Source organism: Echeneis naucrates, chromosome 4, assembly GCF_900963305.1.
Source record: "Echeneis naucrates chromosome 4, fEcheNa1.1, whole genome shotgun sequence".
Taxonomy (NCBI): domain Eukaryota; kingdom Metazoa; phylum Chordata; class Actinopteri; order Carangiformes; family Echeneidae; genus Echeneis; species Echeneis naucrates.
The window spans coordinates 19,028,547-19,042,204 of NC_042514.1; the positions used below are offsets into that span (position 1 = coordinate 19,028,547).

At 40.5% G+C, this 13,658-nt stretch overlaps 3 protein-coding genes across 7 annotated transcripts; 1 reads left to right on the forward strand and 2 right to left on the reverse strand.

The window, feature by feature from the left end:
- Positions 1 to 273: 273 nt before the first annotated feature.
- Positions 274 to 5,261, reverse strand: ttc4 (tetratricopeptide repeat domain 4). 2 transcript variants are annotated; one of them, XM_029499646.1, is made up of 10 exons: positions 5,004 to 5,261; positions 4,795 to 4,912; positions 4,543 to 4,704; positions 4,316 to 4,393; positions 4,061 to 4,185; positions 3,426 to 3,512; positions 1,999 to 2,240; positions 1,560 to 1,644; positions 1,345 to 1,427; positions 276 to 1,059 (listed from the first exon to the last, which is right to left on the reverse strand). In XM_029499646.1, the coding sequence occupies exons 1-10, from the start codon at positions 5,112 to 5,114 to the stop codon at positions 960 to 962; spliced, it is 1,191 nt and encodes a 396-aa protein (XP_029355506.1). In that variant the 5' UTR covers positions 5,115 to 5,261; the 3' UTR covers positions 276 to 959. The 2 variants fall into 2 exon arrangements, with proteins under 2 accessions (XP_029355507.1, XP_029355506.1); XM_029499647.1 differs by lacking the exons at positions 1,560 to 1,644; positions 1,999 to 2,240 and having other exon boundaries at positions 274 to 1,059.
- A 1,274-nt stretch (positions 5,262 to 6,535) lies between these two features.
- Positions 6,536 to 9,268, reverse strand: pars2 (prolyl-tRNA synthetase 2, mitochondrial). Of its 4 annotated transcripts, none has more exons than XM_029499641.1 (4): positions 9,165 to 9,268; positions 8,393 to 8,726; positions 7,795 to 8,040; positions 6,536 to 7,715 (listed from the first exon to the last, which is right to left on the reverse strand). In XM_029499641.1, the coding sequence occupies exons 2-4, from the start codon at positions 8,711 to 8,713 to the stop codon at positions 6,834 to 6,836; spliced, it is 1,449 nt and encodes a 482-aa protein (XP_029355501.1). In that variant the 5' UTR covers positions 8,714 to 8,726; positions 9,165 to 9,268; the 3' UTR covers positions 6,536 to 6,833. The 4 variants fall into 4 exon arrangements, with proteins under 4 accessions (XP_029355501.1, XP_029355502.1, XP_029355504.1 ...); XM_029499642.1 differs by having other exon boundaries at positions 8,393 to 8,716; positions 9,167 to 9,250; XM_029499644.1 differs by having other exon boundaries at positions 8,393 to 8,588; positions 9,167 to 9,213.
- A 2,760-nt stretch (positions 9,269 to 12,028) lies between these two features.
- On the forward strand, positions 12,029 to 13,476 carry insl5a (insulin-like 5a). Its single transcript, XM_029500818.1, has 2 exons — positions 12,029 to 12,200; positions 13,322 to 13,476. Exons 1-2 carry the CDS (start codon positions 12,029 to 12,031, stop codon positions 13,474 to 13,476), a joined length of 327 nt encoding a protein of 108 aa, XP_029356678.1.
- The last annotated feature ends 182 nt before the right edge of the window (positions 13,477 to 13,658 follow it).

Here is a 13,658-nt window from a genome sequence, read left to right on the forward strand (position 1 = left end):
TGGGATAGACCTGCTCCATCTGTAAAGCCTCTTGAAGTACCTTTGTATTGTGTCTGCTCTATATAGATAAACTCTGATTTGATTTAATTGGATTTAAAATCCATGTGAAATGCAGTCCCTGCTGTTTTACCATGAGAATATTGCCCAAAGTGCAACACTGACTCAGTCATAGAGCCCCATATGAAACAAACTGCAATGCTCCAGCATTCGCGCCACTCTTGATACTTCTACATGAAATGATTGTGTTTTACGAACAAGCAAGCCACTCAGCCTTATCATTGAATTGTTTGATAATTCACACTGACAAGCTGTTTATTGTTTATTGTGATGAACTGTGTGTAAATAGTGCGCCCGCAGTACCGGAAACCAAACTGACTAGCTATCTAGAAAAGCTGCAGCATCTAAATTCTTTTGTAAAAGGTTGTACACATTAGTCAGAGTGACATGTATTAGTATGTACCTGTCCCTGTGGCTCTGACCAAATCATTCAAATCAATTTCCTTTATGGGATAATAAAGGTCAACTGACAATTACAACACTGAGATTTGTGTTATGTGATTCAGGGACACATTGTACTGTAAAGGGACACCACCAGTCTTTCATATGCAAAAACATTTATGTGCTTATGATTCTTTAGAAGCACTTGAAATACCTGTTAATATGATGAACCTGACAAGAACCTGAACACAGTTAGTAAAATTCAGTTTTCAATATTCTAAGAGCTATGTTTCTGAGTTTTATTTGAGAGGGAACAGACAGCTATACATGGAATCTATGTGGATATAGTTTGGAAAATGTGTTTGTTTTTTTAAATACAATTTACATACATTTTTTTGTCATAGCATGCCAAGTTGTTGGGCAAAAGATGTGTGTGTTTTCCTTTATATTTTTTTCAAAGATCAACTCAGTCTTCAGGGGTAAAAATGTGAATCGCTATTACACTTTGAAGGCCATTGTTTTCACAGTCCATGTAGTTTCTTTCCAGTTAAAAACTGCTTCCTGAAAGACGAGCCTTTCACCAGAACAATGAAGGCGGGAGTGCCTGCCTTGACAAAAAACCTGTCAACAGAGAGACAGTGAATCGACATTAAAAGTATGACAGGAGTTAATATTAACTTTTGACAAAATACATTTACACATTGAACATTGATGACTCAATGAACACCATGTCTACCTGCCAAACTGTGATTTAATCTGTGCCCTCAGATGAATTATATCACAGGTTTCTCCCTGTTGGATGCTGAATGAACACACATCAGCTGCTCTATTTTTGCATTAGTCATAGTATGAATTAAAATAAAAACACACCTCAGGGTGGCAACACTGTATCTCAAATGTATTAACCTTTTATGCTGAAGCACTTTTAAAAGTGACATCTCTGGGTTTACTTGGTAGAGTGTCTCCTTCTCTTCATCTTCAAAGTACAGCTAGAAAGTGAGGAAAGAAAACAATATTTATATCACAATCTTAATTTAATTTAGCATGAAGGTCCAATTTATGCCAGACAAAAAAAACAAATTCACACAACTGGAATACTCAGTAGTGCTAAATGTACAAACCTGCAGACTTTGTGGGTTGTATTTTCTATCTGCGTCCCAAGGTGGAAGTTCTTCTCCAAACATGACCACCAAGTGATCCATGAAACTGAAAAAATCAAGACAAAAAGAGAAATGCACGAGTAATTGTCTCAGTTAAGCTCACAGTCTGAATAAAGAAACAAGCTCTGCTAATTCGTGTTGGATTTAAAAGTTTGTTTGTTTTTTTTTTAGAGAAATTCTTTATCTGTGAATGATATACGAAACTTTGGCTACTTTCAACCAACAGCACCATCAAGCAACACGAACAATCTCCGCCAATTCAATCAATCAGTCATGAATAGACACAGAAATCACCAATGATTAAATAATTTTTCCAGTTGGCTCCATTAAAGTCAGGTAGAGCTTGAATTAGCACAGAAACTCTCCATATCAAAACAGCGAAAGAACAAGACGGGCTTACCAGTTGTTCTCACAGAAAGCCGAGATGAAATCACTCTGCTGATGCTCAGGATATAGGAAGAAAACAGGCCAGTGCAGAGAGCCCTGCTCGTCCAGAAAGACCTGAGCCCCCGTAGCCTCTTGAGAGCTGAGGCCATCCAGCCTCAGCTGGGAAATCGCTAGAGAGTTGCCGACATCTTCATCCTCACTGTCTGAACCACATTGAGCAGGCTTTGCAGACTGGAGAAGCTTGATACCTCGATCCTGTGAGGACCATACAAAAATATGTCAGATAATCTCTGTAAAAGACAGCTGTCTTAAAATAGACCGGCGGTTTACTTGCGATAACACCTGAAGAGTCATTATGGTGGTCTAGTCAACATATCAAAGTTGAGTTCTGAGCAAGACTGCATAGTGGAGCTACATGCTGAATAGTGTTTTTTCTAAACTATTCACTTCCTTATTGTTATATTTGAAAGGATTGTGATAAATTAAATTTTTACATTTTTACATTGCAATTACTCACACTGAATAACACTTCATTTATTTTATGTATTCAAACAGGTTAAAAAGAAATAAAGAAAGAAAGAATATAAAATGTTCAGCCAGAAGAAAATTGAAGAGACAACTCTAATTACTTAACCATTCCATGTTCAAAAGTTTTTAAAACTTATCTGATCTATCCTACTCCTTTTATTGTTATGCTATTATAGTTTTTGCATTAAAGCATATGGAACACACCAAGGAAAAAAGGAGAATAGAAAAGTGTTTCTGCTGAAAAAGGCATTTTTGCTCCTTGGATACAAATTCATGTGTCCATATCCGTCATGTATCCAGTCAATGTGCTATTTGAACTTGCTTAGTGATTTGCATGTGTTCATTTCTTCCCTACAGCTGTTCCACAGATTAACAATGTGTTTTTGTGTTAGTACGTACATCCTGTCTTTTGAACATATATATTCCCCTCAGATTGCATTTATTTTCCTTTATTTGAAACAACTTTTGGATGTGAGGTAGTATCTGATGCTGTTTGGCTTTGTGCATGATTTGAATAGATTTGAAGTCAACTTTCAGCTTTCAGACTGATGAAGAGTGGGTTGAGTGGGAGTGTGATTTACAGTTATTGATTTGCACAGATTGATCTCTGTTGGTCAAGTAGCTATGAATCTATGAAAATGTCACTCCCTTGATTCCATATTTCCATAGTTTTAATAAGAAAAGGTCAGGGTCCACTGTGTCGAAAGCTATTTTTAAGCCTAAAAATACTCCTACACCATATTGTTTATTTTCTATTGTAGATGTTATGTTTTACACAAAATCCATGAGAGCAAGGGCCGTTGTTCTTTTCGCTCTGAAACCATATTGCTGTTCATACAGTGCATCATTCTTTTTGTAATGAAGTCATCTAGCATTCAGTAGAAACCTCCCAGTTTTCAAGACGATACATACCTTTATAGCAACTAGAAGAGCTTCTTTCTCACCAAGCAACTTTTTTCCTGTGGCCTTGGCTTTCCTGGCATCTCTCTCTGCTGCTCTCTAAGGAACAGAACATCGACAGGGCTTTGTAGGTCACTGAAATTTGGGTAAAAATGTGAGACCTCCATCTTTTGTGTTTCTAGATATTTACTAAAATAACCGTGGTAACCAATTGGCCTCCATCCCATCACGTCTTATAATACCAGAGGTGATGCTGTAGGTTCTGAATAGCATTGCAGACAGTGGATACATTAGGTTTTCCTGTCTGTACAGGATGAGTACACATATTCTGTTACATACATACGCACACATACACACAGAAAGAAACACACGCAGCTGCTGTTCAAATATTTCTATATCAACTCAACAGTGAAATCATCCATTTATGATGCTCCAATTGGCAAATGTGTCTTTTTAAAACTTAAATCAAGGCGTCCGCTCTCCTGAGATTAGCCATGTTTGAGCAGCAGCAGAGGAAGTATAATGCTGCCCCCCTGTGGCCATGGAGCATGGAGAGCAGGTGCCCAAATGCGGTCCTGGAGGGCCACTGTCCTGCATGTTTTAGACATTTCCTGCTCCAACGCACCTCAGTGCAGCGGTTCCTGTACCTTGTGTTTATTCGCAGCAGCTCTCAGTTCCTGCAGCTTCTTGTCGGTGGGATGTGCTCGAAGCCCTTCATCACACCACTGGATGGCCTCCGAGAAGTTACGCAGCTCTGTACAACACTGGGCTCCTGAATTAACACATGAAAGATATTCATATTTCACGCTTATTTTTTTTTATTCTCATAAACAACAACACATTATCTACACATGGTAGAGAAAGTTACAGATGACAAACTTGTATGTTTGTATGTTACACACCTCTGATCAAGGCTTTGAGATGGTCTGGTTTGATCTTCTTTGCAGAAGCAGCATCATTCAGTGCAGAGCGCATGTTACCTTTATGAAACCGTGCAAGACAATGTATTTATACATGTCACATAAATAAATGCCACTCTTTGTAAGCAACATGCAAAACAACCTGCATTATAGCTAGCTGCAATGCATGATCGGAAAAGCTTTAAGTGATTTAAACAGGGGATCCCCACCCAGATGAAAGTGCGCTGCAGCCCGGTTGGTGAGGAGAACAGTGCTGAGCTCCTGGTCTCCACATTTCTTTTTCAGACCTGCTGTGTAGGAGAGAATGGCCTTTTGGTAGTTCTTCTCTTTGAAGAACGCGTTTCCCTCATCTTTCAGGGTTTTGGCTTGCTCTGGAGAAGGAATGAACTCAGTCGTTATTGATTTCTAAAACGCAGAGGAAGGATCTTAAAGCTGTGTGTGATGGGGAGGGGGTGGGTTACCCTCGGGGGGCCTGTCTTCATCGTGGATAATGGCCTGGAGACAAGCTAGTTCTGGGTACGTTTTGGGGTCAATCTCTTCAGGGGCCGTTTTCATGAACATTGGTATTTTGTCAAATTCCTGCATGGGATACAAACAGATACAGTCAAAGAACAGTTCATTTAACACAGAAACGTGTTGCTGGCTAACTTGACCACCGCTAGCTTGCTACCTCTTCCCAGCTGCCTTCATTGAAGCCTTGTTTGTATCTCTGGGTCTTGAATTTGTCCATCAACGCGTCCATCCCATCGTCGCTGTCACTGTGCGCCGCTGGAGACGCCATGTTGGCTCTAAACCTACTTCACAACTCGATTTAGTTCTTTAAAATCTTAACTTGACTTTGACGCAAATCTCTGTCACCGACACATCACCTGTTAGAGCGTGATTTAAGGTCTAAGTTACCGGACCCCTTGTTTACACATGTGCACAGCTGGTACCACACAGATAAGGATCCGTGCAGAAACACAGTAACACTCCTCTGGTTCCGCTTCCTTCCACAACAGATAATCAAACGACATTTCGGTATCAAATTGAAATTTTAGGCCAATTATACATAAATTACATTGGCCATATTTATTGAATTAATTGCATTATGTAAATGAAAAGTAAGTGAACCAAAGTTAAAAAAAATTTTTTCAGCAATATGTGGTTATGTGTTTCAGTAAGCATGGTGCCAATTGAAATAACACGAAAGTACACTCATCGTCTAAATTTTACTGTTAATGTGATAAAGTGTTGAAACTTTTTTTAATATTATGTACATTTTAATATTACTGTAAGACTATGACTGTTAAATTAGTCAGGAGAGGTGGAGCAAAGGAGCAGACTTATGTTGGCCAACAGTGCTCACTGAATCAGCTGCATTTTACACCCCTCTTCCTATTAACCGCAGGCTGGAAGGTTTCAGATGAGCTGTGACGTTTTGGAATGGATTTGGTCAGTCCACTGTGGCATCGCTACTGCGATATGATCTATTTTGGCATCACCATTGGAGGTGATGATCAGTGCACTGTGACAGCGGAGTTGGATATGATGAGCAACATCAATAATGGATGTGGTGAGTATGTTATAATGTCACAACTGACCAACTGTGGTTTGTCGAATGCAACATCACAATTGTAATAGCATGTGATCAGTCCACTGTGTCATCACAATTGCATGCAAGCAGCATATTGTGACATCTTAATTGAATGATGTCATCCACAATGACACCCTAGTTGGATATGGTCAGCATATTGTGACATTTTTCTATTATTTTTATTTTTTTATTTAACCCTTATCTATGCAGATAATCTCATTCTCAAGAGGGACATGTTTCAGATACATTCAATTAAAAATTAGTTAGGGAAAGAGATTGCATCAGGATGTGGTAGGTACTTTAACATCACACTAACCATAAGGAATAATCAGCCAATTAATTTGTTATTCTAATTTATAAGAAAGGAAAAGCAAGTGATGAGGAAAAATTAAGAGGGTGACAAGAGTGGGAGAAGAATAGTCAAGAATGAAGTACAAAGGGAGTCAGGAGAAGGAAGACAAAAGAAGAAAAAGTGTGAAAAAGAAAATATTTAAATCAGGAACCACTCGTCATTTTGCAGAACATTGGACGTGCTAATAACACATTGACCGCCAAACTGGAAAGCCCCTGGTTTTTCAGTTCATCTTTTTTTTCACTAAAACACAATAGCAAATGATCTGTTCACATGTGATGGCTTTATTGATTTGGGAACATGCCAAATCACCAAACGGTGACATAACATTTTACCATTACATAAACAAAATTCCATTTCACATATTAAAAGTTTGTTACGAAGCTCAAATAAGTGTGTTCCAATCTGCAATGTAATCTCAGGTTTTACAACTTTGCAAAATGAAGTGAAGAACAAACGATAGTAAAAGATAAATCACCTTTTCCCCCCACCACCTCACTGATCGCATATTTTTCGCTTACTATGCAGTATTAATACTTACCACCTTAAAACAAGAATCACTAGTTCAACATTCATACCGTTTCAATTCTTCCCAGTAAATCTAAGAGTTCATCTTTACTAAGAAACATTGTCTCACCTGTCTGCTGACAGATAACCTCAAACCTGGGTGTTTCCTCTAAAGCGCTCTCTCCTACTACGACGACGTATGGATAGCCCAGTTTGCCAGCATCCTTTAGTCTCTTCCCAATGGTCATCTGTGTACGGTCATCAAGAAGCACTTCACCTCTCAAATGAGGCAGAGCTTCTACCAAAGTGTGAACCAGATTATCAGCTAAGACTGCCCCCTCTTCAACTTTACTACCCTTTTTTGGCGGTAAAACACAGACTTGGTAAGGGGCGAGAAGCCCTGGCCAGCGGATTCCCTCCTCTGTTGATAACACCTCAATGGACGCAGCAAGAATACGAGTTACTCCAAGACCATAGCAGCCCATTTCAGTGACAACAGGCTTGCTCTGGGCATTGGTGAAGGTGGCATTGAATATTTGAGAGTACTTTTTTCCTAGGTAAAAGGTGTGGCCAACCTCTATGCCCTTTGACTCTACCAGTGTTCCTGTTTTACATTGTGGGCAGCCAGCTCTGTCTGATGATATGGTCTCTACATTAGCAGAGAATGAGCAGTTCCCACAGACCAGAAGCCGATCCTCACCGATGTCCGCTGGCAGCTGGAACTCATGGGAGAGTTTACCGCCGATATTTCCTGTGTCCGCCTGAACCTGAACGCAAGGCAGGCCCAGGCGGGCAAAAAGCCGGCTGTATGCTTGGCACACAGATTCATAGGTCTGGTAAGCCGCTTCTTCACTCACATCAAATGAGTACATGTCCTTCATATAGAACTCCCTCCCTCGAAGAAGACCAAACTTGGGCCTCGGCTCATCCCTGAATTTGCGGGTAATCTGTTGTACAAACACAAGACAATGATGTAAAACTGCAGCTTACATACCCAGCAATAATTATAATAGTCTGAATGTTTACCTGATAAAGAAGCAGTGGGAGCTGTTTGTAGGAGAGGTTCATATGGTTAGCAACCAGAGTCGTCACAGCCTCCTCGTGTGTGGGAGCCAAACAGTGGTCGACTTCATGGCGATCTTTGAGACGGAGCAGCTCCTTTCCCATCAAGTCCCAGCGCTCGCTGGTTTTCCAGAGATCAGCTGAGCACAAACTGGGCATGTCTAGCTTCTGCCCTCCGATTCCCTGCATCTCCTGGTCAATCACTCTAACCTGTTGTTTAAGACAGTACTACATTTTATAGATCCATATGAGAATGAACTCTGAGCTTACAGTAATCGACAACCCAGCTCTTAGTTCCATGCTCTTTGTATATACAGTTTCTCTGTTTTATCTATTCGCCCATCTCTCCAGCTATCCATCCTAAATGTGTGTGATGCATTAGTATTTGAATCTTTTTTCCCCCGATCTGTCCTGTGGTCTGGGGCAACATATTCATATCAGAAGGAGGTGGGTAGAGAACTTTTTTAGAGAATTTTTGTGGACACAGGACCACTAGAAGATCCACAAAGCCTCAATCTTTATCAGTCAAACAACTAAATATGAATAAAAAAGATTGTCCCACCAGCTTTTCTATGGAGCGGACCGTGGCAGGAAGGTAGTAGTAACATCCTGGGTTGGATGGATGGATAAGCCCAGCCTGCTGCATCAGCCTCTGACTTTTACAGGTCATCTCTCCCTGCAGCCGGCTCTCTTGGCCCACATGACGCAGGTTTGTTGGCTGGTAGAGACGAGACACCAGGAGGGTAGGTCTGATATTTCTGGCTTGAGAAGATACAGGAACGGGGTGCTCAGCACAATCTGAATGGTTCCTCTTTTGGATAATCCAATGTCTGCGGAGGCACCGTAGGACTCTTGGCCGACACAGCTGCATGACAGGCTCCATGGTCTCGATGTATGTTTCAGGAAATAGATAAAACTAGAGCTAAACCAAACATTCGGTGATCAGAGGACTGTTTATCATCAACTGTTCAGATAATTTATTAATTGCTAATGGAGTCTAACATTAGAGCCCTCTAACAAATCTTACCATAAACAAGGTGCAGACATGATGACAAGCAGATTAATATGATGGTAATTAAGGTAAAGTGAGTCAGTAAAATGATCAGGAGTTTTATATTAACCCGATCCTGCTCATTTTACTTCAGAAAAAGGTCTGACTGAGTCTCCTACCATGAAAACGGCAAACTACAGAACATTGTAGTCAGAAGTCAAGGTGCTCATGACTCAGAGGATTCAGTGGAAACCTTTGAATCCTCAGATGTGTCTACAGTGTGGACCGTTTGGTTCGCTTCTGGAGTTACAGCCAGTGAGCAAACACAAAAGCATCGAGACTCACCTTAAACTTAATATTTAGTGTCTGCTGTTTAGAGCAGACTGTCCGACAGAATGAACGCCGGCCGACGACCTGCAGAGACACATCCTCCGGTCGCTTCTGCACGCTGCCGTCTTCTTCCGCCGCACAGCGCCCCCTGCAGGGCTGGATGATCATAAGATTTGTACATAACGTAGAAAGTTTCAGATCCCACTAATCCTCAATCCAGTGCAGCGCTTTGGAAGTGAAAGCGCAAAAATGGCAAAACAAATGGCTCAAAATATCAGTGTGGAACAAACTGAAAAAAAAAAAAAAATCAAGTTTATTTTTCGTTCAATTTTCTTTTTCTCTGATAGTTTTAAAGGCAACATAATCCTGCTTTTGTTTTTCTGGCACGTCTTTCGGTGTTTGGTTTGTGTTGTTTTATGTTTTGTGTGGTGCTTTGTGAGGAGGTGAATTTTTGAACAAACCAAAAGACGGTGCGCTCTGGGGAAAATATTTCCGACTTTGTTTTGGTGTGATTGATGCGTTTTTATGGAGCACATCATCACATGAAACGCATCTTTGTCTTTTGTTGACATTGTACTGCGCTGAGGTCTGTACGCACTGTAGATGGCCTTATAGTACTTCATGCCATTATTCCTTCAGACAAACATGACATGCAGACACCTGATGGACAGCTTATATAGCAAACACAGCTGAGGCTCTGGCTCTTGTCTCTCAGGTGGACAACAACATTCAGTCTGCAGGTTTCAGATAGATAGAAACAGTATCTGATGTATCCCTGAGGCCATTAGGTCTGTCTGTTTAATCCATTTATCTGATGGTCCTAAATTTTAGTCCATGGAGAAATGGGCGACTGACTGTCTCTGTGACATACATACATTTTCATTAAGACAGATTTTATCTGTATATATCTCATTTGCCTGTTCGGCCCTCATACTGAACATACTGTAGATCAACGTTTTCCTTCCAGTAGGCAGACAAGGTTTGGGAAAAAGCAGTGTAAAATATTTACTGTAAATACCGTGAACCAAAGACTATACAAAGTAACAAGGGCATGTGTTAGTACTGTGAAAATAACGATACAGCAATTAGGAAAATCTTTGTTACAAGTGTTGCATTTCTCATTTCTCATTTCTCATCAGGAGGCCATGGAGGAGTTTTGATAGAAGAAATAACCCCGCACCATGATCGATGGCAGGAAACCTCTGACAATACGGCCTTCATCTTGGTATCCCTGTTATTTAATGTCTTTCAGGACTACCATTATTTAGGTCATTTTGGAGAAGAAGAAGAAGAAGAAGAAGCTGTGATTACATCCACTGATGTACATGATCAATCAGGAGCTGCAGTTGTTAAACGTTAACTTTATCAAACATAACTTAACATAGCTGGTTAAATCACGATTGATTGATTGATTGTTATTTATGTTCGCTTCAAAGCATTTGAAAATATATGTCCATATGCTCAACAACAATCTATGACAGTAAAACAAAAGATTTCTCACCCTTTTATAAACTTCTGAATATGAAGTCATAACTACTTTTGATTAGAACATGACAATCAATGTCATGTTGCATCTTATCAGAAAGATGGCAGAAACATATAGAAGAGTAGATAATCTACGGAAACCAGTAGCATATAATTAATATATCAGCCAGCATATCCAGGCACATGTAATTATCCTGATGCTGCGTGATAACCCCTCCCATTAATAATTCTTCAGCACTTCTTCTTGTGATGCTGCCAAAAAGCTCTCCTTTCCTTGTCTATAACATATTCCCATGTTAAGTATCAACTTCATGCCCAATGATAAGACTTAACACTTTTGTGTTCATGAGCTGGAGGCTTTTATGACTTTAATGGAAAGTTTATATTTCTTATGGTTTATGTTTGCCCATGTGTGGTTGTGCACATAGGGTGTATTGAACAATCTGTAAGGGTTGAAATAACGCACTTTGTGCTCGCTGCTTGAAAAGTGTTACATAAAAATGCACTTGGATCACCAATGCAGAATCTCTTCACTGTGGAAGTCGGCGTGCTCCACCTGGAAAACAGGTTGCTGGTGGGTTTCTAACAAACAGGAAGTATTCCACTGATGTACATTTCCCTAAGCACCTTTGATGTGACCTTAAAAGAAGATCCTTGTTAGGTCCAAACGAGGTTTTTTCCATTATACAGCACGGCAAAATAAAGAAAATATAACCTCATTGACATCCTGACAGAGTCCTCAACTGTCGATGATGAGCTGAAATGACATGCTAAGTATGAAGTCTCACATCCAGCGGTACTATAATGACCTGCGTTATGGATTGTCAACATTGACTTTTTAACTCATATGGGCCAAGCTGCTGTAAAGCAGAAGACGACCGGGCCATCAAAGTGTTGTAAACAGATGAAATATCTGTTTGACTGCAAGGGGGGAAGCACTTTGCATCACTTAATTAGCCATACAGTGTAGCAAAGGTCGGCACAGTCAGGTAATCACAACCAGGCTGAGGAGGATACTCCTCATCTAATGGGATTGTCAGCTGAAGGCTGTAAAGAACTGATGGCCATCACCGTGACAATGGAGATGACCGGAAACATAAAATGACTTCGCTGGCATGATATGGCTGAAAGTTTGTGTGTGTGTGTGTGTGTGTCAGTGTGCGACGGGGATAGGCTAAGTGCCAGTTTAGGGGAAGTGGACAGACACTCAGCATTGACGGACTGAAAACGCGGATGCTATATAATGCAGGGGGATGCAAGCACGGGAGCAGCGAGCAGCCCTTTGGTGGAACCTCCAAAGAGTGAGAGACAGACAGAACAACAGCTCAGGACAGAAGACCACCTGTGGTTTCTGAAAGCGAACAGAGCAGACCGCTGTGTAGATACGCAGGTATGCGGGCTCTGGTGATTGTGCCTCTGCTCTTGTTTGCGGTGGTGTGTGTGGACCAAGCACAAGCAGAGGTGAAGGCAGTGAAGTTGTGTGGTCGGGAGTTCCTGAGGGCTGTCGTCTACACCTGCGGAGGATCCCGATGGAGGAGATTCCTCACTGAGTCAGACATGGATGGTGAGGCAGCTTCTCTTCTTTTCTAAAAGCTCCAAACTCTTTTGGAATGAAAATGATCGTTTTAATGGAATTAAAAACCATTTCTTACAAAGAGTTTTTGATTTTGGTGGTTAAGGATTAATTATATAACAGAAGTCTAAAAAGAAGACCAAAGTTAAAAAAAAAACAAACAAACAAAAAAAAAAATCATTCTGAATAAAAGGAGGGGCTTGTTCTATTTGTTTCCCTTTAACTCAAATGTTCCTAATTTTTCTCTCAGGTTTCTATGAGATAAGAAAGTATTATCCCTTAGGTATGTTGAAATTATGACTGTTGTAATTATCAGTTTGTTTTAGCTCTCCATTTAAGATATTGTACCTACGGGACCATCGCCCCATAACTGAGCCTGATATAAATGATATGCTCTTAAACTTTGGGATCTTTAAGTCCTTCACTTAAATAAAAAAGACCGTTTTGCTATTTTTAACACCATTTAACCATCTGCAAGTGATCCAGTCCTGTCCTGGTATATTGTATAATATTCCCAACAATGTTTTAAAAAACAAAACAAACAAGCAAACATAGCATCAGGCTTTTGTGTTGTGTTGTGTTTTTTTGTGACTCAGGCTGCACTGGGATTCACGTGAATCGCAGCTCTTCACTGCTGTGACTTTCCTTTATACATGGATGTTCAGGCAGACCGTTGCCCTGAACTGCCACAGATTTCTGCTGTTCACCATTATTCTGTCAGAAAACATATTTTAGGATTAAATGCAGGAGCAGAGTCTTGCCCTGCCTCTCTCTCATACACAAACCCAGTTAGCGTATCAGCCGGGCTACTCAGAAAGAGCAGAATGATGCTGCTGAAGACTAATGGCACCAACTTAATTTGTACAGTCAGTCAACATTTACTTCCTTAATGAAAAAAATAAAAAAGACTTGTAGAACTGTTGCCCATTTCCATTACTTTTGGAAATAAGTGTGAAAGAAGTCATGAATAACCAATATATAGCATGATAATGTTTTTACAGAACTGCTTTATCATTATCATCATTATCATCATGGGCAAATATAGGGATGCATATAGGGATGCATTTAGTACAAGACACGTCATGTGGTAAAAGAATTTGTTTCGCAAACAGGTGAGCAGAGCAGTTTGGAGAGTGTCATCAGCAGCAGCAGCAGCAGCAGCAGGAGCCCCGGCTCCGAGCTGACCAGACGAGACATGAACAACATACTAACCACCGTGTGCTGCCAGGTTGGCTGCAGGAAGAGCGACCTCACTTTCCTCTGCTGAGATTCCCCCCTCTTCTGTCTGTCTCACTCTCCATGTGGCCAAAATGACGGTTTTCTCCAGTCTTACCTTACTAGAAACTATTTCTCACCACTTCAGCATCAGAGGAGCTATTTTTAAAAACCTGAGCAATCATAAATAAATGTCATTATGGTGTAATTGAATTTGAGAATTAGGAAATAAAG

Coding starts and splice junctions, on each gene's coding strand:
- insl5a (XM_029500818.1), top strand. CDS start 12,029: ATGCGGGCTCTGGTGATTGTGCCTCTGCTCTTGTTTGCGGTGGTGTGT. Junction 12,201..13,321: donor CACTGAGTCAGACATGGATG/GTGAGGCAGCTT, acceptor TTTCGCAAACAG/GTGAGCAGAGCAGTTTGGAG.
- pars2 (XM_029499641.1), bottom strand. CDS start 8,713: ATGGAGCCTGTCATGCAGCTGTGTCGGCCAAGAGTCCTACGGTGCCTC. Junction 8,041..8,392: donor TCCGCTCCATAGAAAAGCTG/GTGGGACAATCT, acceptor CTTAAACAACAG/GTTAGAGTGATTGACCAGGA. Junction 7,716..7,794: donor TCCCACTGCTTCTTTATCAG/GTAAACATTCAG, acceptor TTTGTACAACAG/ATTACCCGCAAATTCAGGGA.
- ttc4 (XM_029499646.1), bottom strand. CDS start 5,114: ATGGCGTCTCCAGCGGCGCACAGTGACAGCGACGATGGGATGGACGCG. Junction 4,186..4,315: donor TCTCAAAGCCTTGATCAGAG/GTGTGTAACATA, acceptor GTGTTAATTCAG/GAGCCCAGTGTTGTACAGAG. Junction 1,645..1,998: donor GCTTTCTGTGAGAACAACTG/GTAAGCCCGTCT, acceptor TGATTTTTTCAG/TTTCATGGATCACTTGGTGG.